At 32.0% G+C, this 26,733-nt stretch overlaps 2 protein-coding genes and 1 long non-coding RNA gene across 3 annotated transcripts; 2 read left to right on the top strand and 1 right to left on the bottom strand.

Moving 5' to 3' along the window:
• Nucleotides 1-171: 171 nt before the first annotated feature.
• Nucleotides 172-2,336, top strand: cnir (cornichon-like protein). The gene is made up of 3 exons (XM_072524975.1): nt 172-517; nt 1,071-1,393; nt 2,055-2,336. Exons 1-3 carry the CDS (start codon nt 440-442, stop codon nt 2,125-2,127), a joined length of 474 nt encoding a protein of 157 aa, XP_072381076.1. The 5' UTR covers nt 172-439; the 3' UTR covers nt 2,128-2,336.
• Nucleotides 2,337-4,176: 1,840 nt separating this feature from the next.
• Nucleotides 4,177-25,851, top strand: Dnz1 (DNZDHHC/NEW1 zinc finger protein 11). The gene is made up of 5 exons (XM_072527423.1): nt 4,177-4,463; nt 9,507-9,652; nt 10,278-10,457; nt 12,506-12,602; nt 13,925-25,851. Exons 1-5 carry the CDS (start codon nt 4,351-4,353, stop codon nt 14,184-14,186), a joined length of 798 nt encoding a protein of 265 aa, XP_072383524.1. The 5' UTR covers nt 4,177-4,350; the 3' UTR covers nt 14,187-25,851.
• On the bottom strand, nt 7,177-11,778 carry LOC140437730 (uncharacterized). The gene is made up of 3 exons (XR_011950408.1): nt 11,689-11,778; nt 10,644-11,056; nt 7,177-7,353 (listed from the first exon to the last, which is right to left on the bottom strand). It is a non-coding gene; the product is annotated as an uncharacterized lncRNA (long non-coding RNA).
• Nucleotides 25,852-26,733: the final 882 nt, after the last annotated feature.

Raw genomic sequence — 26,733 nt, forward strand, 5'->3', positions numbered from 1 at the left:
CTGTTATCTTTTTAATTCAATTTATTGGTTCGAACATTTTTTCGTGAACATTGTAGATTGTTTCAAAAAAACCTAAGATTCATAAAAAAATCTTTTATGATATATTAAAATATTAATCGCAATATTTTTTTTAATTAATTTATAAAGTAAATCGATACTTTGTATCTGCGTTCAATGTTATAATAGTATTTCGAGGGAATATCAATCTGCCATTTATGTTCATGTTTCTGTTACATTGAATGGAAGATGGAAGATAATGTGAATTAAACAGAGCACGGAGCACGGCATCTGTGGCATAACCTTAATTGGATAATTTTGTTTACTGTCTTCAAAAATATTTCAGTTTTCAGTACAGTGTACAGTGTTTAGTCACAGTTTTAGCATTAAACTGCGGATTAGTAGTGAAAAAGAAAATTTTGTAGTCTCATGTTAATTGAAAATGATTTTACCTGATTCATTGCTATTCTGCGTATCACTTTTAGATACAGGAGCACTTCTGTTTTTATTGATATATTTTGTATCCTTTTTTAAAATCTTGTGCAATTTTATAATTAAAGTGCCAAAGTACTTATTAGAAGGCAATATATTCTTTTAATATCAGTACATCTAATTGTAGTTTTGTTTTAATCAATTTTTATTTGAGTTTGTAAATTAGCTTACAATTTCAGAGAAGAAATAGTACCGTTATTTTTATTATCAACTATAATTCCTTGCAAATTTTGAATCTATGCTCTATTACAAGAAATGTGTTTTATTTCGTAAGTGCCAATGTTTTAATGTGTGTTTTACTTTCTTGTTTAATCTCTTTTTATTACATATCTAGTACATAGTTATTTTTAGACATCTCTTATTGTTATTAGGGCTATTTCAAACAAGTGAAAGTTTATAGTTTCTCAAACAATGTTTGAGACAAAAAACATTCTGATTCTACTGCTGTCATTGGAGTTCAACTACATAATTTTTTTGTGTTTTTTTTTTACATAATATATTTTCAAAGATATTTGACATTAACTTTCACCATTAATGTATCACAATATAAATATGTATTTTTCCTTAATATTTTAAACTAGGTAATAACATTATCGGACCTCGAATGTGATTATCTGAATGCTCAAGAATGTTGTTCAAGACTGAATCAATGGGTAATGCCAAAATTTATAGCTCACACATTTTTAAGTGTCCTTCTTTTGATACATGGGCACTGGATATTGATGTCCCTAAATTTGCCAATGACTTTCTGGCTTATATATGAAATATATACTGTGCCCAGAGGAAATTTAGGTGTCTATGACGCAATTGAAATACATAATCGAGGTCAAATAAAGAGGCATATGAGAGATTGTATGATTTATTTAGGATACTATTTAATATTCTTCTTTTTGTATTTATATTGGTAAGTATTTTTTCCTGAACATGTTAAAATCAACTGTGTGTGAGATAATAAGCATAAATATGGCACTGAACCCTCAGAAATCATAAATGTATCTGTAAAAAATATTTAGTTTAGCAATGCTTTTCTTAGTCATATTCGCTACATGAATTATCCTTCTCTTTAGTTTCGTTATGTTGTTTTTATGTTACTAAACTGAATTTCAACAAAGCTATGTAGCACTTCACTCTCTCACATATTCTGTAGCCACAAATTTTGGTACTTACTTTAATATTTTGATTGATTGGACAAGAGATGAAAGTTTTTGTTGGGGGGTAAATATTGTCTTTATTCTTCTTGATTTTAGAATTTTGTCAGTAACATCTTTGATGTAACGAAAAAAAAACTTTCATATGATGAGGGTCTGAGTCTTTGGGTTGAGATTGAGTGGGAGATTGATGTCTGTGGATGCTCCTATTGATGTGATTTTCACGGTAACCATTTTGGATGAGGGCTTGTTTTAAACTATAGTTTAAAACTATGTTTAAACTATGTATTAATGAGTGTATTAATTTGTGAAGGGGGATGATGAGAGTTGCCATGCAATGCAGTGTATAGTATGTGTGTCTGTATGTGTGTTACTATTACTATTACTTATTATATTTTCATATATTTCCTCTTTTAGTTTAATTACTTCTCTTCTGCAAGGAGATCCGATCAACAGAAAAGATGAAGGTGAAATTATGAATGACTTCTAAACAGTATTGGGTAATCTGTGGTATTGAAAATACTCTAATTTATTCATGAGAAAATGAACAATTAAAATTGTTTATAATACAGGCTGAACCTTTTGATATTATCTATATTTGTGTGTAGAATTTTAGTGGACAGTGTGTTTTTATTTATATGTAATTTATGTACTTTTGTTTAATAAAATAGTCACAATAAAATTATATAAGCTGTTTTGCTTTTATATACTATGCGCTTGATAGTTATTTTGTTTTTTTAGCATCACTTTGTTATATGTATTCTTTCAAAGGAAAGTTGCACCATGCAGTCATTAAACCAATTTTCATCATAAGTTTAATCATAATTCCAAAAACTCTGTGAATTTTGGACCCGTTGTGAATGTTCTACAAAGGAAAAATATGAATTTGATCGTGGCGAGGAAACAAATCCTTGATATTATAAAGAGATTGAAAATTACCTACTTAAAAAATTATATGATATCGTGGAAAAGGTCAGGGTTGAAAATAATTAGTACCACAAACTTCTCAAAAGCAAATACACAGAAATAATCTACCATCTGAGACTGCGATTGAATACTGGACACAGTTTATGATCATCCCTTTTCTTGGGTCCTAAACATCAGTTAATATAACAATTAAACACTGAAAACTTCGTTTTTAACACTTCTTAACACTGAAAACAAAGTTTTCAGTATTTTATTGTTATATATCTGGGTCATCTCTTTTTGCCACATCGTGGCAAAAAGAGATGACCCAGAAGTGTATTCAGAAATGAGTGACCCTTCTGAGTCTACAAATAAAATTATAAAGGGAAGAACCGGTAGCAGACTCTGTCTCTGCTCTAAATAGGCATCATTGACCCAATAACATCCAAGACACAAACTAATTCGAAAATGTAGAAACGTAATTTTTGAAATGCGTTTAAAAGAATTAAATACAACCCCAGATGAAACAATCATAGAAGAAAAACTGCAAAACCTAAATAGTCAAGATCTAATCCCGAATTTGACTGAGAAAATGTGAAAAAAATAATATGAAACCAAAGTTAGAAGGTAGCGTACAAATAAGATTGTCAAAAAGATTAACTTATTTTTCGTTAAGTTTAAAGCATTCAATGTCTGCTGGATACCTTCATGTTTACAATTACGCTCGTGATCTTATACAAATTTGTTTAAATTCGTGCTCCAATCTTACAGAATTACGGTAATTAAGAATATGAAACATATTCAAATAGGTACTGCGTTACACTTTATAGTCAAACAAACTTTGGCCTGTCGCACTTTCTATTTCCCGCAGATTGTGCAATTATTATATAATTTATATTGCTGACGCTACACCTGACAAATTTTTGTGACTGAATAGATTAGTTAAAACATAGGTATAATCGTTGATTGAATAACCCATAATTTAAAAAATTGTAAAGGTGTTACCTATGAACAGTGGTATATTAAGTACTTTTTGTTATTTTTCTACGGAGCTATAGTGATCTGTGAGAAAATGGGAGGGAAATAATAAAGAAGATATCTTTTGAATTCAAATATAAAACAAACAAAAATTTAATTATATCCATGAAAATATTTTATTTTTTTTTTCATGATTTACTCATAAAATAGATATTTTCTTAATAAACAATTAGAAAGTTTGTATTGTTAAAGTAATTCACAGTTGCTATGATAATATTAAAGAATATAGACGCTTAATAATACCATAAAGGTCATTGATTGTATCATCAATGTTGCTGGTATTTATTGTCGCCAAATAAAAATTCCCGTTAGTTAAAACAAGATAAAAACAAACTTCAATACCGTGACAAGAGACGATCAGTATCATAATTTAAAACAATGAAATTTATTAACGGTTTATTGAACCATTTTTGCCTGTCTGAGGAAATTTTGCTCTTATATTTCATTTTTATTTGATAGCTTTTTTGAAATCACAGAATGAGTTTTATATTACTTTTGAAACATACTCTCGCGAAAATGTGCCTAGTTGTCACTGTCAACCACAGAACAAATGTAAAAGCTGTCAACCAAACCAATTCAATTTCAATTTCAATCATTCAATATTCAATCTGCTGTTTAGTCAGGTGTTGTCATGTCAATGTTGTCAATAATAAGTGAATAACATAAAATGTAATTTTTATTTTAACTAGAATGAACAAATATTTACCTCTTGTTTTATCTTCTGTAAGCTTTAATAAGACGCATTTTAAATTATAAATTATTTGTTATAATGTTTATTAAGGATCCCTGTGGAATAGTATGTATTTTGATAACATACATAGCTGTCTTTTATGCAGATTATGTGGTTATTAAATGGGTTGTTCTTCAAACAATGCTCGACAGGTAAGTTTATCTATTTTTAGCTGATATATAAATAATTAATAAAGTTCAATGTATTACAAGTATATATATTTACATTTGAAATTTACAAAATTTAGTCAAATTATTCAACTCAATTTCAAATTTATATTTGCACCAGTTTTTTTATTCTGGTATATGTGGGTTTTAGTTGTTTGTAAAGTCTTTCTATAGTCGAATATAAACTCATTATCGCTGGTTACAATCCATGGAAAGACCTTAAATATTTTTATAAATGTTCAATTTTTTCCTGTATTGTTAAATGTTTCGATATTTTTGTAACTATTTCAGTTTTGTTTTTTTTTTAACAATTTAAATCATATTATCTTGCACTTTCCCATTATCCCATTATATACTCTAAACTTTGTTGAATCAATCTGCTACATTAGACATATCAACTGCATACTATATTATTATGCTGATTGATTTTTATTTCAGCTTTTCAAATTTTCAACTTTTGTAGAGCACATCTGTACAAGCACTAATAGTTTAGTAAAATAGTATTATTTTTTATAAATAAGTATATCAAGTAGATTATGTATTTAACATAATGATTTATGTGAATACATGTTAGACTTTCACAATTAAATCATTGTTGAATATTTTCTCCTTATTGAATCACATGGTTGAATGTGGACATCTTTGAAAGAGTGGATAATGAGAATTAATAGAATGGCTAAAAACTAGCAAACTTCAGCAGCTTGGTGGGGGCTCACAATATAGCGTTGAGATTATTGGCTTAGGAGATAATGTCCATTCACTACACCTTTATGGGATTATTATTTAACTATAGGCAAAGCACAGTGTGAGGAGAAAAAGGCTGTGAAACCTATAAGAACCCATTATATTTAAAATCATAATGGTCAAATTCAAAGGGATAACTAAAGGAAAATAAACAATAAATATAATACTCTATGAATACTATAATACTACTCTTTATATTAGAAATTAAAACTCATATACAAATGACAAATGATATTTAGGAGACTTAGACCTATACTCTGCAATTCTCAGCTGAAACTGCAACCAAATATTTCTAAAATGTTATGTGTAACATATAGAAGAAGTATCAGTCCACCGCATACAAAATTCCATAGAAGTATTTACCACCAATCAAAAGCGAATTGCTTATAGAGAGCAAGAAGAAGCATATATTTTGAATGCTGTAGCTAATTTTTAATATAAGTTTTACAGGAGGATTGAAACATAATTAAAAGTGCATAGATCTTTAGTGCTGCATATATATTATATTTTCTTTTAACGAGCAATCTGCAATATGATTGTGGAAGCTATAAACTTCATCAGTGTCAGAAACTTATTTTCTACTCTTAAGCACATAGAAATATTTGTTACAGAATAAAAAATGAATTATTTTTATTTAAATAATCATTTTAACCAGCTAGAAATATGGCTCAGCAGGTGGAAAGTGAAAGAAAGTGAAAACAAATTGCCTCAAGTCTCTTTGAATGTCACAGATATAGGTCAGCATTCAACTTAAACATTTAGGATTAATTCTCAACCAGAGATTAACATGGAAACCTCACATTCAAGCCAAGAAAATCCAGATTAACATTAAAGTAAGACAAATGAGCTGGCTGTTAGGTTAAAAATGTAAACTGCCCATAGAAAATAAGCTGCTTCTGTACAACTGTATAATAAAACCAATGTGGAACTATAAAATCCAGCTTTGGAGTTGCTTAAAGCCATAAAATTTTAAGATAATACAAGTTTAACCAAAAATATTAAGAATGATGTTCAATGCTTTCTTGTAATCAATAAAACCCTACAACTCAGCTATATCTCTGGTAGAGGAAGAAAACTGAAGAATATCAAGAAATTACCTTGATAGCCTGAGATATCACCCTAACGAAGAAGTAAGGCTTCTAACCGTTCAAGCTGGATTCGCAATACTACTGAATAAACTATGGCCAACAGACTAAAAATACGGATGTCAGAAGAGAGGTTCTCTCATGAATGACCATGTAAACCATTTAATTATAGTTTTAAATAAAGCAGGGTGTTTAATTGTAATAAAAAACATTACACAATAAAAGGAAAGACAGTTAAGATTTGATTTCATGTGTAATGCGTCTTTATATCTGCTTATAAGTATTTCATCCTAAAAGGAATCTTCGGAGCGGCTATTTACAAACGCTCTTAACGTGAGGACATCTGAACATTTGGTTTTGACAATTAGTTTCCGGATTTTTTACACAATAACTTTGCAATTATTAATCTCTGCTTATTGAAATTTGTAAGGGATGAAAGTCTCTCTTAAAAATAAAAAAGATTGACCTGTTGCTGATTTTCATATTATTTACTGGAATAAAAATATTAAAGATCAGATATTGAATGATAATAACTTCAAATTGTAGCTTGAAACAGAAGTGGTAACCAAGTGTGGTCGAGCATATTGTAATTTATTGATTTTCTTTGGATAGTTGTTTCTTAATATTTACTTTGTCTTCACTAAATGTTATCTAATGACCTTGGATATGATTAGATTTAATGACAACTACTTTACAATTTCAATAGCTAAGTCATGACTTCCAAATATTTATTCTAAATTTAAATTAATGAGTTGACAAAAATACAAAAATTTAAATGTACATAAGCTATTATACTGAGTGGACCAAAAGTCTGGAAACGCTTAATTATCTTTTAAATGAATTGTAGAATAACATTGATACACCTATTCTGCAATATGGAGATTTCAAATTTCATGCTGGCAATGTTGCCAGATTTACTATTTCTCTGATATCATTAGTCACTTTGGTTTTTTCAATACAGCACTGTATATTGTATTATTGGAATCCTCACTTCAGTACAAGTTCAACCATATGTAACACTTGGTATTTTATCTAGTCAGGAACATCTTAAAAAGATAAAACAATTAAAATCCTAGAGATGCCTAATGCCTAATAAATTGTGTGATTCAAACTATGTAAAACTAAATTTAAAGATAATAATTCAAAGTTGCTATTGCTAAATTAGTGTCTACCTAACCAGTTGTTCAAAATGTCATCCGTTGTTATTTACTACAATGCTTAATTAATTTGTACCTAACCAGATGTTCAAAATGTCATCCATTGTTAATTTGACAGTATCTTAAACAATGGTAGAAAGCGTCTATTACATTTCTCCATGTTTCTCTAATTCATTGATAATTCTTTGCATTAGCTTTGTATCACTTGCTGGTTACGTTTTATAAGTTCTACTTTTCAAGTATCCAGAATAAAAAAAATCTTTAGGATTCAAATCAGGTGACCGAGGAGGCCATTCAATACTACTTACAAAATCTTACTACTACTTATAAATCTTACAAAACATAGAAAAATCTTTCGTAGAAAAACAAATTCTATGTATGTACTTCACCTTCTAGACCATAATCATTCTTTTAATGACGAATTTCAAATTCTTCACAACCAAAATAAAGGCCTTAAGCTATCTTTTTATAAATTCGAAGAAGCTACATATTTCTTGACATCAGGAGAGAGATCACTTATAATATACTAGTTGTACTAAGGCCTGTTGGGAGTGTTGGGTAATGACGGTCTTTATAAACTTAGCTTAAGTATTATTGATACTTACTTTCCGTGTCCGGAACACCAACAGCTTTAAATTTTGTATTTCCAATGGTTGGCCACATAGATGGCCTTGTCATTCGCTAAAAATAGGTCTTCTGTGCAGGTTTCTCTCATCTCTGTGCATGGTAGTAGATGGTGACTATTCTGCCGCTTCTAGCCGCTTTATCTTTCATTTGGTGGATCGCACCTTTCATCTCCTCCAGACAAAAGGAGGTACCTAGAACATCCTCTTCTTCGTCGATATTTCGTTGTACTCTCACTTTGTTCTTCTTTGATGTTGTCTTACCATTCTTCAGGAGACGATGGACTATCTAATCGGGTGTGACTTTTGTCAGATTGGGTGCCGCGGCGGCGGGATTGTTGCCAAGATTCCAAATTAATTTCCAAGCGCGTCTGCTGTTTTGTTTCATTTCTCGACTCGTGACCAGCTTGCACCAACTGTCCGTTCTGTTGGAGGATATCGCATGTAACACTTCCTCCCTGGCCTGTATTGTTGCTCCCCAAAAAAGGATCGTCTTCATATAGCTGCTCGTATCTTTTAAGTAGGGGTTTAGAATCTTCATTTAGCCCCGCTATGTATTTGGTTCGACTATTATTGATTTTAAAAGAAAATGTAATAAAGTTAGTTTTCACTGCCTTCTTCATCGCAGTATCATATCTGTTAAAATTGTTCCAAGCATACTTACATTACCAAACTACATCACTCTTGAACTATTTTCTTTATTCTCTTTTAGTAATAACCGCTGCCCTAATAATAGATTTCTAATTCTATCATTAAAAGCTAGGTTGCCATATTTATCAAGTCAAGCCAGATTTTATCCATAATTACTTTTATTTATATGTTCTAATTATGCCAAATGAGTTAATGTGATATACATACATATGCTACAAATATTCGTAGAATATCAATATGTGCTTGTATTTTCTATTACGCCGTGTTCTAATTCTCGGAACGCCTGTAACCTTCCACAGAACCTTATGGATTCACATGACACCTTTTGGTAAGCATTGGTCTAAATTGATAGATGTTTCTTAAAGATTAATTTATGATAACCTATTGGTTCTTTTCAGAACCCTTTGTTTATTATTTAGGTTAAGCTTGATAATAAATAATGTCAAAAAATGCTTTTTACATCAAAAACTTATTGAATCTGTTTTTTACAACGTGCAGTGGTAAAATACCTCCAAAAAACTATTGTTGTTCAAGCACTTGAAAACTCAATTGCAGGTAGATTCATGAAACTTGGATGTTAAGAGACAGAAAATAAAGGTACTTTTTGTGTCAAATCTGAAATTAAAGCATGGTTTTAGTAGATTCGTGTTTCTCGTTAAAGTATTTCTGGGCACATAGAGTATTGGAAATTATTTTGTCATTTACTTTTTGCTACTTTTCATACATACTTAGATACCATAAATGCTTAGTGATATTTTTCTTTTGCAGCTTATGGGGCACTTTTAATGTGGTTATGTTCAACACCATAATATTCTTTTTAATAATATCACATATCAAAGCTGTAGTGACAGATCCTGGAACTGTTCCTCTTCCACGGGGTAGGATAGACTTCTCAGATATGCATTCTGATTCTGGTAAGTTACTGTTATGCATTAATATTTTTAGGTAATTATTAACTAGGCCTTAAAATGCACAATTTTAGCGAACTTATATACTTATAAAGTATTCTTTTCTCAACAGGCAATACAATTTTTAGTCAAAGATGTATTTTGTTTTGAATTGATTGGTAAAATTCTGTCTGTCCCATTCGAAAACAACATTCGATACCATGATAAAACTTATTTGTTCACTTCTTTGAGTTCCTACTTGATATCTTATTCAAATTATTATTATTATTATTTATCGTATGGCTACATGTAACATTAATACAATAATGATACAATATCATACAATAACTAGGAGATCCTATAGGATAGTCTGGTAGCCAAGTTTGTAGACTATTCAGTCGTGATATAATCACGTGTCCCAGGGTGCACCACGTGATAATTGAATAAAACAGAAATAGAAAAAATTAATAAACAGTGGGGTAATTATTAAAATATGAACAATTATTGAAAATAAACGAGAACTTAGATGGATTGAGTAACTAACGGGAAAATGAAAAGTAGACAATAAAAACTAATAAGTAATCAATTTGTAGGATTAACTTTTTGTATATTTATTTATTTAAGTATCTTTTCTTTGAATCATTTGTTTTAGGCTGTGAATTTGTAAATTGGACAGTGTGTGCTCGGTGCGAAACTTACAGACCTCCAAGAGCACACCATTGTAGAATTTGCCAAAGGTGTATCAGGAAAATGGATCACCATTGTCCTTGGATAAATAATTGCGTGGGAGAGAGAAATCAAAAGTTTTTTCTTCAGTTTTTAATATATGTAGGTAGGTTACCTTATGATCAATTTATTTACTGTAATAAAGAGCATAAAATAATTGAATACTATATAATCCAAAATGAAACTTAAAAAATAATTATCTTATAATCAGTGACGGCTGGTGATAATTTTATTTCAGGGGGCGCTGATTCGAGAATACAAAAAAATAAATAAGTAATTACCAAAAGCTTACCATTTAAAATCAAAGTCAATCCTTCTGTTTTTCTCGGAGAAGAACCTTTCCATCACATTTTCGTTGAAGTCAGAATTTGTCAAATTAAATAATTTGATTGGTGCGCTTATAATGTCCAGGTTTGTAAATTTTTCGGATTTCTCGGATCGGAGCAGCACCGTTGTAAGTCTGTACAATTCATTTCTTGAGCGCGTCCTTAAAAATAATTTTTAAATTTACAATAATCCGCATCCCATCAGCATCGTGACTTTCAGAATTTGAAAAGCTCCAAAATCGCTCGTGTATTTTCACTCCAAAAAAGGAACGAAGGACGAATACCGTCTGAGGTTGTGTAGACACATCTGTTGTATCGTCTGCCCTTAGTGCAAAATATGAAGACTGTTTTCTCACTTGAAGTTTGCTCCCTACATAATCTGAAACATACAATCTAAGAACTCATTTTGTATCGTTTTTGAAGTACCTTTAAATCTTTTAATACTATTTTAATGATAGTAAAAGAAATGTAAGTGTACAGACAGAGAATATTAAAAAGCATAACTGATTTGACAAAAGTGTTTGTGTTGTAACTTGTAACATTGTAACTATTGTAACTAAAATTTTTAAAAATAATGGCCTTCGGCACTTTACTTTGCTAATATCCTCTATTAACTCGGCTTCGATTGATAATATTCCTAAAGCAGACAGTGGACACTTTTTCATACTGTTTATCAAATAATTTTTAATAACTTTTAACTTAGGAAAACATAATTCTGTAAAAATTAGGATAAATGTCTTGCAATTCATTTTACCGCAAGGCCGCCTTTAGCGGCTTCGCTCACGACTAGCTACATCACTGGTCGTGATGTATTGTTGTTGTTGTGTTTTATTGCATGTAGTCAGACATTTTTTTTAACAGATGTTTTGTAAACAAACATGTTAAGTTAGGTTAGTAATATAAGTAACAATAAAGTGCATGTGAACACATAATTTAGATAAAAATTACCAAAGAAAGTCTAGTTATTGAAAAAAAGAAATACGAATATAATGAAAAAAGTGCCTCAATTACCAAATCAATTTTTTTAATCCATTGTTATTATTACACCTCTACGTAAATGAACAACAAAGCGACGTCATTATGGAGTATTTTATAAATTTTCTAAAGCCATTATTTCTTTATAAACAATGTTATTTCTTTATTAAAAAATATTTATGTAATAAATATTTTTTATAAACCAGTAGATATGACCTATGACGTATACCATATATTATACGTCATTGTCAAATCTGTTTGTACGAAAAACATGGCGGCTGATGAAAAGCCCTATTCGAGACAAATATGATAGCTACAGGATTGTGTTAGCCAAATATGCACTCATCAATTTTAATTACACAGAATATCAACAATGACGTTACAGCTTAGGATATATAACGGAGCAGGAAGTAACATTTGCTTAAAGTGCCGATTAGAATGGACACGTTTGGAAAGCTTCCAATTCGCCAATGGCGTACCGTTTTTACGGGAGTGTGTATAAACATCGAAAAATTTTGGTTTTTCTTTTTAATGAAAGTTTATGGGCTTTTTTGTTAAACTAACAGCTGAAAGAATAGTACAAAAACAAAATGGCTACTTTGACAAAAACAAAATCAAGTATTTAATGATAAATTTGTTGTTTTCATAACATTGCAATGTATTAGAATCTTTTGATGTTCGTGATTTTGAGTTCATCAGTAAAAAGAACAGAATAAAATGTTCGTGATTAACTACTTAACACTTTAGTCTCAGCTATATGTTCAGTGTAATTTTATATGAGACAAAGTAGTATAACTCCTATAACATTTTACGTACATAAAAATATTCTATTTTTTTTTTGTTTTTTTTTTAGGAACATTATCTGTTTACGCTATAGCTTTAGTAGCCATATCTTGGATGAAAGAATGTAAAGACTGTAGTGAAGATATTCCATTAAAAGAAACTAGAATGTAAGTACATGTTTTTGATTGATGTTTATTAATAATGTTTCCCCATTAGTGGTGACGTGACAATATCGATAGTAATTACAGCTACCAGTGTTACAAAGGATTGGTCATAAAATCAAAAATTCACGTAGTTTACTCGTATTAGCAGGATGCAAATGTCTGTAAGTAACTCTTTTGCACAAGTTAGAATAGGGTGAAAAATATCAAATGCTTTCTGCGTAAATTCTGGACTGAGACGAGATCCGTTGTCCTCATTGTTGTTTAACCTGGCCTTAGAATATGTCATGCGAAAAATATATTCAAAAATCAAACCAGACATAACTGCTCGAGGAGCAAAAATCATACTCGCCTTTGCCGATGACGTAGACGCAGTAGCACAATCAACATTAGAAATTAAGGATATTTTCTCGAGCTTTGAAGAAGCTGCAATAAACATCGGTCTAAAAATAAATGAAGACAAAACAAAATACATGGTCGTCTCAAAACAAGAACGACGGCGAATAAGGCAAAACATTACTATAAATGATCACAACTTCGAAGTGGTTAAAGAATTTAAATATCTAGGAGCAACAATCACAAATGACAACAAATTAGAGCGAGAAGTTGAAACGAGAATAATGGCAGGAAACAGATCTTTCTTTGCAATGCAACATCTAATGAAGTCAAAACTTCTTTCACGAGATACAAAAATCCGGATATATAAGACCATAATATGACCAGCAGTCGCGCATGGAAGCGAAACATGGACGCTAACAAAAAGAGAAATAAATAAATTGCTGGTGTGGGAACGTAAAATTCTTCGAATGATATATGGCCCTTGCAGAGACAGCGTGACAAACGAATGGAGGGGCAGATACAATAACGAGCTAGAGTTTCTATTCGGAAAAGAAAATCCAGTCAGATATATAAAGGCCAATAGACTCAGATGGGCAGGGCATGTGATACGCAGTAACGACAATCGCCTTATAAATAATGTGTTCTGGGAAAGGCCAGAGGGAAGAAGGTCTGTAGGGCGGCCTAGAAAAATGTGGAAAGATGCAGTCAAAGAAGATCTAGAGAAAATGGGAGTGCGACAATGGGAATTACTGGCAGAGGACCGACAAACATGGAAGGTAATAGTAAACGCGGCAAAGACTCACGAAGAGCTGTAGCGCCATTGATGATGAAATAATATATATATAAAGGTGGTCACGGGTAAATTTCAGAAGGATAAAATGATTTCCTTCGTTTTTTTTTTGAGTTATTAATCAGTATTTTAAATTAAATTGATATTCTTCAAATATTTACCTAAAAATATAATAATAAATTTATGTCTGGAATTTTAGATTACACAGCATAATACTCCTGTTAGAGAGCGCCTTGTTCGGCCTCTTTGTCGCAGCCATACTGATAGACCAGTTGCAGGCCATACTTTCGGACGAAACGGCTGTAGAGCAAATCCAAAAACAGGGTCCGTACAGGCCTTACAAACCTAAGATGGCGCTGTTGGGTGAAGTTTGCGGCAAGGAACACCCGCTAATGTGGCTGCTTCCTTGCAGTTCGGTGCCAAAGAAAGTTGACGTACCTCTCATCGATCATCAGGTGTAAGATTTTGCCTTTTAAAGGTGGTATAGCCGAAGGTTTCGTTTAATAGATAATTTTATTTAAGTAGAAAAAGTTTAAGAAGTGTTATATGCCATTATTGTGATAAAATCTGTAAATAGTATCTTTGCAAAGCAAAAAAAGCAATCTTGTTTGTAAGGAAGCTAGAGAAGTAAGTGTATTTATATAAGAAGCTGGCTGACCCGGCGTTCGTACCGCCTTAGAATTCTCTTTCGAGTCTGTTAAGTAACAAAAATCTCTGGGTAATGAAATGGATCTAGTCGAGGTTGTCAATAGCGACTTTACCATTTGCAATATCTAACAACTGCTTCAATTTTTTAATAAAATTACGATCTTTTTGTTTGATAACTTCGGGGAGTCGTATTTAATTGCTTGTATTATGTTTTCAGCTGTCTATCAAACCATCCACCATCATACTTGCTTCTATAATCGATTATGGGTCCTGGTCTGATCCAGGATCAGTTTCCATTCCCTCCTATTATTTTCTTGGTTTTTCCAGTTTTGCAGCCCTAATCTTTTTCTACCCTACTGCTCTACTCCATTAAGGTCTTAAAATTTTGTTTTCGGTGAATGATTTGCCTTTTTTGTTTCTTGAACTTTGATTCATCAATTAAAAGGTGTTGTTTGACATAGCTTTTACAATACAAGAAGATCTGTGATTATGTCAAATGAAAATTGAAACAGTGAGTTAAAAAAGGTACACATTCCAAAATGGCTATTTTTCAGGAACCAAAACAAAAACTGTTTATCTACAAAACTAAATATGTTACAGAAAATGTTTCAATTATGATCTTTACAATTATGAATTTGTGATAGTTCATAATTGAAACACTTTCTGTAACATATTTAGTTTTGCAGATAAGCAGTTTTTGTTTTGGTTGCTGAAAAATAGCCATTTTGGAATGTGTACCGTTTTCAACTCACCGATTCAATTATAAGGTTGTAGCCGGTTGCGCGAATGACTTATTTTCGTCTCGAATCACCAGACTGCTCCCACCGACGAAATAAATGGAAGCTCAGTACCAACCTAAGGTGTTTTGTTCTAGTATTCTTTGGATTCCTGTAAGTTTTATTAAAATCTGTTTATTAATGTACGTGAGAATCTTTAAAAGGACAAATGGAAGTTGTAATTGCAGAGATCATACTTTTTGCTTCCCTACAACAACGAGCAAAGGTGTTATCGATATTTATCACCCTTCATTGGATACGTTTCAAAGTTTTAATAATATCATTGGGAAAAATCACCGTGATAGACATAATTTTCATCTCTGCTCATTAAATCTATTTTTTAACGTATTTTTATATTATCTACTATTTTTATTTCCGAAGTGGAAATCGAAACGTCAAAATAAATGTATTTTAAATCGAAATTGTAGTTAATTCCCAATAAAAATAGTAAATCATATTAAAATGCTACAAGAAAATAGCTCCAGAACAATATTTTTATTGTTTTTTCGTACTTTCTTGAAAAAGAGAGTACAAAAGACACATTTTAATCTTCAGATATACCAAACTCAAAACATATTGAGGAATATATAATAAGTATGTCGCAAATATGTTAATTTTAAAGTTTATTGGGAAAATATAAAATTGTACCTTATATTTATCAGCAACTTTTTCAAATATACGAAAAAAACACAACTCCTAAAATGAGTGTGGAAAACATATGTAGAACGTCTTTACATCTTAATGCAAAACGGAAAAATAAGATAATTGAAAAGGTTACCTGTGATAAAAAAATATTTAAATAGATAAAGAAACCGTTAGTTATCGTTTCAGCTAGGCGAAATCGAGCCCTGGTAACCGGAACTTTGCTTGGGCAAAATAACGTTTCCGCATTTGACTGAAAATATTCAAACTCTTGGATGGTCTAAACGGTATCCTAGACTATTTAGAATATCTGCAAACAAATACTGTAGTTTTGGCGGCATTTCGATAAAAGCTTTAAAGGGATAATATAGCAGAAACATACCTGCCTTTACTTGACCTAACGGGATATTTTATAAAATTGCAATACTTAACTCTCCTGTCTGTACTTGTTACAACATATCCATTGATGATTTAAATCCTATCTTCCTCGAATGTTCTCTGAACTCGAGGTTCTCTCCAATTCTGCTGTTCATTCCGCTTCAATGGTCTGTTTCCATTGTGTTTTCAGCTCTCCTGTCTTCCTCAGAAAAATTAGTATTTAACTCTGCTAAAAACAGAGTAAGACTCAAAGATTTAATCCATCTTCTGTATAATAGAGAAGTTGCCCTAAATATTATAAAAAAACTATTGAAAACATCTACCAAAACAACAAAATGGAAGTCAGCGTCAGCAGGAAACCATGAAAAGCGTTAACAAAGGAAGAGGATACAGAATGGGGAACAAAGAAGTAAAAATACTTTGTTACGCAGACGACGCAATATTGATAGCCCAAGATGAAGATAGTTTGCAAAGACTGGTCTACAGATTTAACATAAGAGCAAAAGAATTTAATATGAGAATCTCATCTCAGAAAACTAAAACAATAAATATCAGCAAAGAACCAACCAGATGTAAAATAGAAATTGATTGTATCAATATTGAAGAATGGAAATAAAATACTTTGTAATGACGCTGTCCAGCTATGGAGACCTGGACAAAGAAGTGACAGATCACACTGAGATGCAGTCAATTTATAAAGTCAGTATAAGACCAATAATGACATCTGCCTCAGAAACAAGACCCGATACAGCCACAACACAAAGGCTACTGGAAACGGCAGAGTGGAGAGTACTGAGAAGAATTCCAGCAAATACACTGAGAGATCGAAAGAGAAGTGAAGACGTTAGAAGAAAGTGTAACGTACAGTGTATAAATGAATGGACACAAAATAGATAAAAAAGAATGAAATAACCACATAAGCAGAATAGATGAGACCCGTGTCGTCAAAATAGCCAGAGATAAGTCACCAATCAGCAGAAGTATCAGATGACCGCGCAAAAATGGAATGACAACCTTCCATACAGGTATTAATCCGCCAGTGAACAAGCATTGCTTATAAAGAGGAAGAAGAAGCATAATTTTAATGTTTTGTGGCAAATAGATTTTATCTGATGCCATGATCACACACACACACACACAACGGGATATTTTTCGGAAAAATCTTTAAAAGGGATTACAGCGAGTAGATGGACCTGGATGTATAACGGGAATTTTATTCGTACTGCACAAAATGATTTCAAAAATTGGACATATATACTGAGTGTTTTTATAAAATTTAGTAAAATAAACTGAAATTAGACAAAATATAACAGCCGTCTTCTTGGCACGTTACATATAACTGTTTTCAACTTGTTTAAGTGAGTAGAAGCGTGGACACTAACACCAGTAATCAGTTATAAACTTTGTTGTTATAAACATGTTTTGCAAGTAGTAGATCTAGGAATGGAAAGGAATAGGCCACAGTCAAATAGTCGAGCATTTTATAAATCAGTGTCAAACGAAAAGAAAGGCTTCAGACCTAGATGCGTGTCTGTACTCAGAAAAAATGATAAATTAATAATAAATGAAAAAGAACTGCTCCAAACATGGCAAGAATATTGCAAGACTTTACTAAACATACATCAAGAGGAAGAACATGAAGAATATATATATTTTAGGGTGGACCTACCGGTAGAGGACCCCAATATAGATGAAACATTGCAAGCAATTAACAAATTGAAGAACGGAAAAGCTCCAGGCTCTGACAATATACCGGCTGAATTCCTTAAGTACGGAGGAGAAACTATACATAGACAAATACACAAACTAATAACACTTATATGGAACGAAGAGAAAATACCAACAAAATGGCACGACAGTGTATCCCCATCCATAAAAAGGGAGACAAAACCAAGTGCTCTAATTATAGAGGCATTTCCCTACTTAATACGGCATATAAAATCTTATCGAACATCCTATTTATTAAGTAGGCTGAAACGTTTGTAGACAATTTCATGGGGGAATACCAAGCGGGCTTCAGAAAACATAGATCGACCATCGATCAGATCTTTACTCTAAGACAGCTGCTTGAAAAAGGATGGGAATTCAATAGAACTATCCATAATCTCTTCATAGATTTCCGGCAAGCGTACGACAGCATTAAAAGGGATCAGATGTGGAATGCAATGGCAGAACTTTCAGTTCCAAAAAAACTTATCCAGCTTGTTAAGTTATGTGTGAATAGCTGTAGATCCAGAGTACGGATAGGTAAGAAACTCTCAGAATCTTTCGAAATAAGCAGTGGCCTGAAACAAGGAGATGCGCTGAGATGTACCTGGGTTGTAGTTCTACGAGAAGAAGAAGAAGTAGTAGATCAACATAAAAAACTACTCTGTATTTATTATATCATTCCTTTTTATGTATTTATGAAGAACACTATTCAGAAATAGATTAATAAATATTCCGTTTGGTTGGAGTAGAAGTTATTTCGATAAACAATTCGTTTGAAACGTATTCAATAAAATCACAATTAAGTGATTATAAAATTAAAAATTGATTAAATGTTATACATTTTAGAGAGAAGTTATATTTTGTTCTTATGGCTATACCGCTGCCTTTTCGACTTGAAAAAATTTATATCTTTCATACTCTTTGATACATTTTGTACTTCTGGCTCTTTTGATACTGCACTAGGTCTATACACATTTCATAACGAAATTTTACAAGACTTTTATGAATTTTCTAAATCAAACCAACTTGGAAGCATTTGTTTTGGTTCAAGTATTACATTAATTACTCAGTTAGAGATATTCAATAAAAAAACAGCAAGTTATACTTGGAAAGCTGGTTATATCAACCAAAACCTAAAAAAGAAACATGTTCCGAAGTTGAACTATGCATTATTTTAAATTTTTTACTATTTTTTTCGTTCAGTATTGTAGCGGGAATTCAATCATGGTTCTTTTATTTATTTTTACAATTGCTTTATTTACTTGCCCAAAATACAGGCCAAACTGATCATTTAGTAACAAAAATACAATTATATACGCACGCAAGAGCTGTTTCGCGGTTTCTGCCGTACAGATCCGTCTCAAACTACTTTAACTATGACCTTTCGGATCAGAAATTCCAGTCATATTTTCTTGGTCATAAAAGTGACAGGTATTTCCAGCTCTGGACAAGCCTTTGAGGACGCAGTAAAAATCCAGTATTACTGAATTAGGATTTCTTAGAATTAAAGCTGTTCTTTTGGTTCTCTACCGACTCTTTTTTTTTTATAAAATACGTACAATCTTCTGTTCTGCAACATACCCATACAATTGGCAAATAGTTTATGATGGTTGACACTACAAGATATAGTAACAATACTGGGTAAAAGTGTTTCGGCTCTGTAGGTGATATCCCGACGACATAAGGAGCGCAATTACGTGGAACTTCCTCCAAAGTTTAGGAAAGTTGAACTTTCAGCACACATGTTCACGATCTCTACGAACCATTGGATGGTAATACACCCGAAATGTTTTATCTGTTCTGTCTTGACATCGTCTGGGCTAGCAACTTTGTTTTGTTTCAAGTGACGAATAGTTCTTCAAGGGCGAACGCTGTAGCCAGTAGTGACTCTTTTTTTCTTGTCTTTGGTCGTACATTTGGCAAGCTGTTTTACCTTGTGAAGTCTCTAGGTGGTGATACATGTTCTTTACACATGTTTTTAATTAGCTGCTATACCAATTCGACAGAAACCGGTACCTTATATTACTCGGGAAACATTGACAACCAGCATAGACGTGGAGTAGCAATTATTGTCGATACAGAGGTCAACAAGGCAATAGAGGATTTTGTCCCAATCTCAGAAAGAGTGATGCTACTACAAATAAGGACATAGAAAATTAGTACATGGATGTCCTCTTAAAGCTCTTTAACGAAAATTATTAGTCGGGTGACATACCCAATGAATGGTTGACCTCAACATTTATTTGTCTCCTAAAAAAAAAATGCTAATTTTTATGCTTTTAAAAAAATATCATCCATAAACGCATTTACCAAATACTTGATATGGATATTGAAGAAACCCAATTCCGTAGAGGCGTAGGTACTCGTGAAGCTTTCTTTGCATTCAACGTACTAATCCAGAGATGCTTGGATGTGAACCAAGATATGTACGTCTGTTTCATAGATTACAACAAGGCTTTCGATAAAGTCCGCCACAAAGAGCTAATGGACGTCCTCAAAGCAAAACAATTACAATACAATGACTTTCGAGTTATAACAAATCTATATTATAAACAGCAGGCACACATACGCATTAATGAACCCACATCAGAAGAGTTCGAAATTAATAGAGTGCGACAGGGGTGTGTATTGTCACCACTACTATTCAATGCATACTCTGAAGAAATTGTGAAAAGAGCTCTTGAGGGAGAAACAGCAGGAATAAAGGTCAATGGAACATCAATTAACAACATTAGATAGGCGGACGATACTATCATAATAGCAAACAACCTCCCAAGACCTCCAAAAGGTAATGAACAAGAAAGTTGAATATGGAGAAGAATATGGATTATCAATAAACATCAAGAAAACAAAATTTACGAGGATATCAAAAACCCAAAATAATGATGAAAGCCTGACAGTTGAGCAGGTTGGTATAGTTGTTATTACGTTCTTTCAAGATCAATATACATATGATGCTTATAGGAGTCCTTTATTTTTTTTCCCTATAAACCGTTCTTCAAGGTTGTTAAAGATAGAAAAGAGAAACTGTTTATAATTTGTGAAGTATATACATCTATTTATGATTTTTTGAAGCTTCTGTACTGGCGTTGTATTACTTGTTCTCTACAGTAAAATGCTGAGACGAGCATCACGGAAGTATCGTCACGAAACGAAATGGCGGTTCGTGGTTTGCAGTCACAGTAAACAGTTGGAAGAGTCCATTTACGTGACAAGTGAGTCCTTTATACAACATGCAAACTTTTCTATTTTATTAAAATCTATAATAAAAAAATAATGAAATTACTTTATTCAATTTTAAAAATACAGAAAACAGTATGAAGCTGTGCTCTAGTCTACAGTACCGCCTACTGTACCATTTTTCTTTTAAAGGGGCGTTTTTTAAATAGATTTTACATCCCATAAGTTTTCAGCATATTTAGTTCTTTTAAATACTACCAATCATGAATATCATAGATTACAAACAATCATAAACCAAGTTTAAAATTAATACTTACCAAAACAAAGCTTCATCTCTTATTTTTCTTTCTGGTCTCAAACTAAACGAATTAACTTCCATTTTAAATATTTTACAAAATGAATCAACGCACCTAGTGATTTGATGTCTTATTCAAAGCACAAATTATTTATCTAGTAGATAATATGTACAATATAATCAACAAGCTGTGAATAAGAGCCTATGAAGTGAAATATATTTCTTATAATTTTGTATTTTTTGCGTAGAGGTGCTAAAAGAAAACGTTCAAAAAATGCCAAAGTACATTCCATATATACGGGTACAACGAATTTTTTATAAGAATCGTTTAAAACTAGTTTTATTTTTGATTTTATTTTTTTAAGCGCCATTTTTACAGATTACAAAGCGCATAGGTGCCTGTATCCGCTTGCGTTGCCAAATGATGAGGGATTGATTCTTAATACAAACAGTAAACCAAAAAGTATTGCCAATGTCACATCTTTGAAGGTAATTCAAACCACAGAGGAGTAATTTCTCTAGTACAGCTCTTCCTCAGGTCTTTCGCAATCGATGTTAGTAGGACCTGTATATCTGCACACACTTATTATATAAATACAAAGAATCGGCTTACTTCCAAATTAATTATGCCACCACCAGAAGAAGAAAGCCCTCTTAGTTACATACTTATAGGGAGTAAATTTTTTGGAATACACAATAATAGCGATGTTGACTGTATCAAAATAAGTAAACGAAAATTTCCCCATTAAAATGGTAATTTGCAAAACAGAAATTATAAAACACAATATTTTTCTTTATTTTAAATTAATTTCATTCTTATGTAATCATTAAAACGTAGTTCAATTCACAGACCGACAAAATTTAACTACAGTACCTGAATTATTAGGCCAAGCAAGGAAAAATTTACTATATGTAGCTATTTCTCTGATGATTATGAATATATTTGAAAAAAAATTACGGTTTTGTTCTTTTTTGTGAATATTAACTCTTATATTGAAATCATATGGCAACACAAATTTTGATACAAAAATAAATACTTTTAAAAAGGATTACGTAAAATCTTAATTCTAATTGAATTTTTCTTGTTCTCTCCTTTTCCACATCGGGTTTCTTCTAAGTTTAAATTTTGGCAAATTTATTTGTTGCATTTTAAAAAAAATTGTGCTTCTTTTAGCGTCTTTACAGTTGAAAATTGTAATTATTTTAAGGATATAACGGATAAAAGTTGTAAAATAAAAAAAGAAAAATATTATTAAATCAAAAAGCGTTTGTTGTGATACTGTGGATATTTTTATTTTAGGGATTGCCGCAGAAATATTGTTTAGAAAATCATTTATATTATTTCGTTTTCAGTTTAGTTTTATAAGCAGTAGATAATTATAAGCAATTTAGTCTGTATTAGTTTTTTGAGGCTAAGATTTTGATCGTATTGATTAGTCATAAATTATTTAGCTTGTTAATACAATGTTTTTTAGGTTTATAGGACGTGGTCTACAATTATTTGTTGCTGACATTTCATTTAAGACTGTCGCAGATATTATCAAAGGCGATGTAGCGATTACTGAGCGAGTTAAAGCAGGAAGAAAGGCAGTATTCGTTGGCACAATTATATAAATCATGTCTTTCAAAAGAAGTTACACCGTATCAGTGGAATAAAGCTGTGATTATAGTCATAAAGATAAATGATGAATCACAATACATCTACAAATATGTTACTGACTATAATGATGAGAAGTCATGTACAAAAAAGGAGATATAACGGGGCTGAAGAGCTATTAGCTTGATATCTCACCTTTAGAAGAAACTAATAGGATGACACCAAAACTAGACTATCAACCTTGTGAGCAAGTAGGATTTAGAACTGGATACCGAACAAATGATCCATTTGAAATCCATCAGTCGTTAATTGAAAAGAACATTGAATATAATAGACTCCTGATAATTGTCTTTGTCCACTTTGAAAAAGCATTTGATAGCCAACGAAAGTGAAATTTTCCATGCTATAATGCAATGCAACCGTTACATATTCCTTGTCAAATACGTCTATAAGCATACTACAGCTTGTGTAAGACTTAATGAGGATACGGCACCTTTTGTATTGAAAGAGGTGTTCGACAATGACACAACATGTCTCCTAAATTGTTAACAACTTTGCTAGAATACGCCTGTAAAACAATAGATTGGAACGACAAGAGCCATCAATGTAGATGGAAAATTTTTAAATAGTATTTTAAGTTTTCCCTGTAACGATAAGACTACCAAAGAGAATTGAAATACTGTTATAAAAATAAATCCTCAATCAACCATGGGAGCTTATCGTCTATGCTTCGCCTAGCTCAGTATCTCAAGCGTGAGTTCTTGTTTTAAACTAGGAATTATACCATGAACCCTTAGCTGATAGCAAATAAAACAATTATTTAACTAATCATATTTATTAAAAATGCGACGAAAAAAACAATCAACTGCCAAGGCTTTATAATAAATAAATTTGGCGATACTTATGGCATCGATGGGTGATTGTGTGGCCTCCCAATTAGATAGTTAGGTCCTCCTGAGCTGCAGTTGTTCCATAAAATATTCTAGGAATATCCAGTTATTCCATATTCTTCAATAGTGTTTCAATAAACTCTTGAATACAGCCAATAAAATCTTAAATACGGCCAATAAACTAAAATATAAGTAACAGCTTGTATTAGAGACACATCAAAAAGGGGTTTAACTTCCTTGCCATTTTACCAAATTACAATTAAACAAATAGCAGATCGCAAGGAGAAAACGAAATATAATTATTATTAAACTTAGTTAAATTCTTTGTTAAGATTCCTATATGCATATAACTGAAAACGTGCTTTCGAAAGAAGTAAAGTTATGGATGTTGAAAATGCTGTCAGAATTGTAGAATATAGATTACAATGAAAGTACTCACCCCAAGAGAATCCTGCAGACCATAAAATGAAGCTTATAATAATTCCTACCTTCTTTTATAAATTTCAGAAACAGGCAAACAATTATATTCCCACTACGTTAGAAAATGGGATTGACAGAAAGTAGGAAGCGACTGCAATGAAGTTAGCACAGATGACATAGGACGTATGCCTGTAATGGAATTAGCACTTCTGTCAACCTAGAACAGAATATTTAGTCTACCGGACAGAAAGAGAGAGGGCGAATATTTATTCTACGGGACAGAAAGAGAGAGAAAAGAAAGACAGAGGGCGCCAACTACTTTTTGAAAAAAAAGTAGTAAAAACGAAGCTGGAGGTGAAGGAATTAATAAATTAATAAAGAAATTAAAATAAAATAATTATTTAAATATAATTTAATTATATGTTTTCAGATGACATCGTTCTCATTGCGGATAGCTTTGAACAGGCGCAAATAATGCTCCAAGAGCTCCATACAGCCACAAAATGAGTGTGAATTTTCCAAAAACAATTTAGTTCGCAGCAAAAATATCTCAGCATGAAGACAGGGACATCGAGCCAATTGACTCCTACAAGTATTTGGACCATGCGATCAGAATGAGGCGAGACAACCAAACAATCGAGCTGAATAGAAGAATAAATCTAGCTTAAGCTACATTTGGGAAATATGAAGGATATTTTTAGTCCAAAAATTCCAATGTGTAAAAATAAAATTATTTTAATGAATGCATTCTGCCAGTGATGACATATGGCGCAGAAACCCTAATACTCATAAGAACAACAGTGAGTAAACTACAAGTTGCGGAAAGAGCAGTGGAGAGAGAGGTTTCTCTACGTGATAGAATACGCAAAATATGCAAGAGCAGTTGATGATCGGTGGACGAAAAGAATTTTGGAGTGGAGACCCCAAATACAAGCTTACAGAAACAGAGGTGATGGACCGATGACATAAAAAGAGTGACTGTAAATTGGTTGACGGTAAACGTTGGAGGATAGATCATGATGCTGTAGTAATGATCAAGCCTCTTATACAAACTTCGCTTCGACCACACTCTCTTTGATAATATCGATTTCTGTCGCAGAGATAATTCCAGACAACTGCATATAAACCATAAAAACAATGTATCATTATAAAACATCCCCGTGAAATCTCACAGTGTTTGAATATAAACATTATTCATATAATTTTAATTTTTCTTTAGTAAATAAAAACACTTCAAACAGTTCAAATTATAATTATCTACTGCATAACATTGCAACCTCAAATAACATGAATAACAACAAATTATAATAAATAATCTATTAAAATCAGTTTTTTGTTCCAGAAAAAAGACGCATGCATACAGCATATACATGTTTATGTCACTGATACTTTAATATATTCAATGATTTAGACATAGAGTTTACTATTAGGTAAACATTGAATAAGTAGATATTTATTGAAGAACGTTTATTTGCGGTTGCAAAAATTTTATTCCTTTAGCTAGTCCAAATATTGTTATGAGTATTTTAATTTTCGTTGTCCTATTTATATATTTTTTATTTAACATTTTTAAATATAATTTTTATTTTCTGTGGAGTTTCACTTTCTAACCAAAAAAAATGTGGCTTTTAGGTGTTGTGGTACTGCTTGTTAAAATAAGCGGTGTACATAGGCTGCACGTAGGTACAATGAATAGGGTGAGCATATAATGGAAAAGTAAGGACTAAATAAAGGTGGATACAGGAGAGGTGTCCCTGTATTACTGCTAAAAACTAAAAAAAAGGGACAGGAAAATGGATTATATGCCTCATATAGAGGTCGCTACACAGGCATGTTATGTTACTATAACATAACGGCATTTCAGTTTAACTCGAGGTCCCACATGTCTCCTTGTCGGTAGGAGAATGGTGGAACTCGAATTGAAAAGAAATTCAATTGTCTACTTTCATACAAAAAACAACAAATCAATTCTCGAAACTGAGGAATGATTCTCAGTAGATATCAGCGTGGAAACTGCTGTAGTAGATGCAACAGCTTGCTGTGTAGGTAAGTCGTCTAAAAACAATTCCAAGTTGCAACACCAAAAAGATTATAATACTCTTGTTAGTCCGTATAACAATCTGGTATCTCGACGGAAATAACGACACGTCCGACAGTATTAACGAATTATGATTGCCTAGTGAAGTCACATTGTTTTGAGCCTTTTGACTCGAAACTCCTAGAAATATCTAGCTACCTTTGAGTAAAAAGAATACGGCCTTGGAGGCATAATCTAACGGATGGTAGCTGCACACCATTACCCGCTGTAACCAAATGTCCAAACTTGCGGGTTTTTCTTATTGAATAGGATTATTATCGGATAAGTTATCAGTCGGATAAAACTAACCTGTCTCATGGCGGTCTAATCCTAGTTCACGTCATATATATTATTAATGACGGATGATGGTTTTTATATCTGACTTTTATTGGTAC

The sequence above is a fragment of the Diabrotica undecimpunctata genome, chromosome 3 (genome assembly GCF_040954645.1).
Source record: "Diabrotica undecimpunctata isolate CICGRU chromosome 3, icDiaUnde3, whole genome shotgun sequence".
NCBI lineage: Eukaryota > Metazoa > Arthropoda > Insecta > Coleoptera > Chrysomelidae > Diabrotica > Diabrotica undecimpunctata.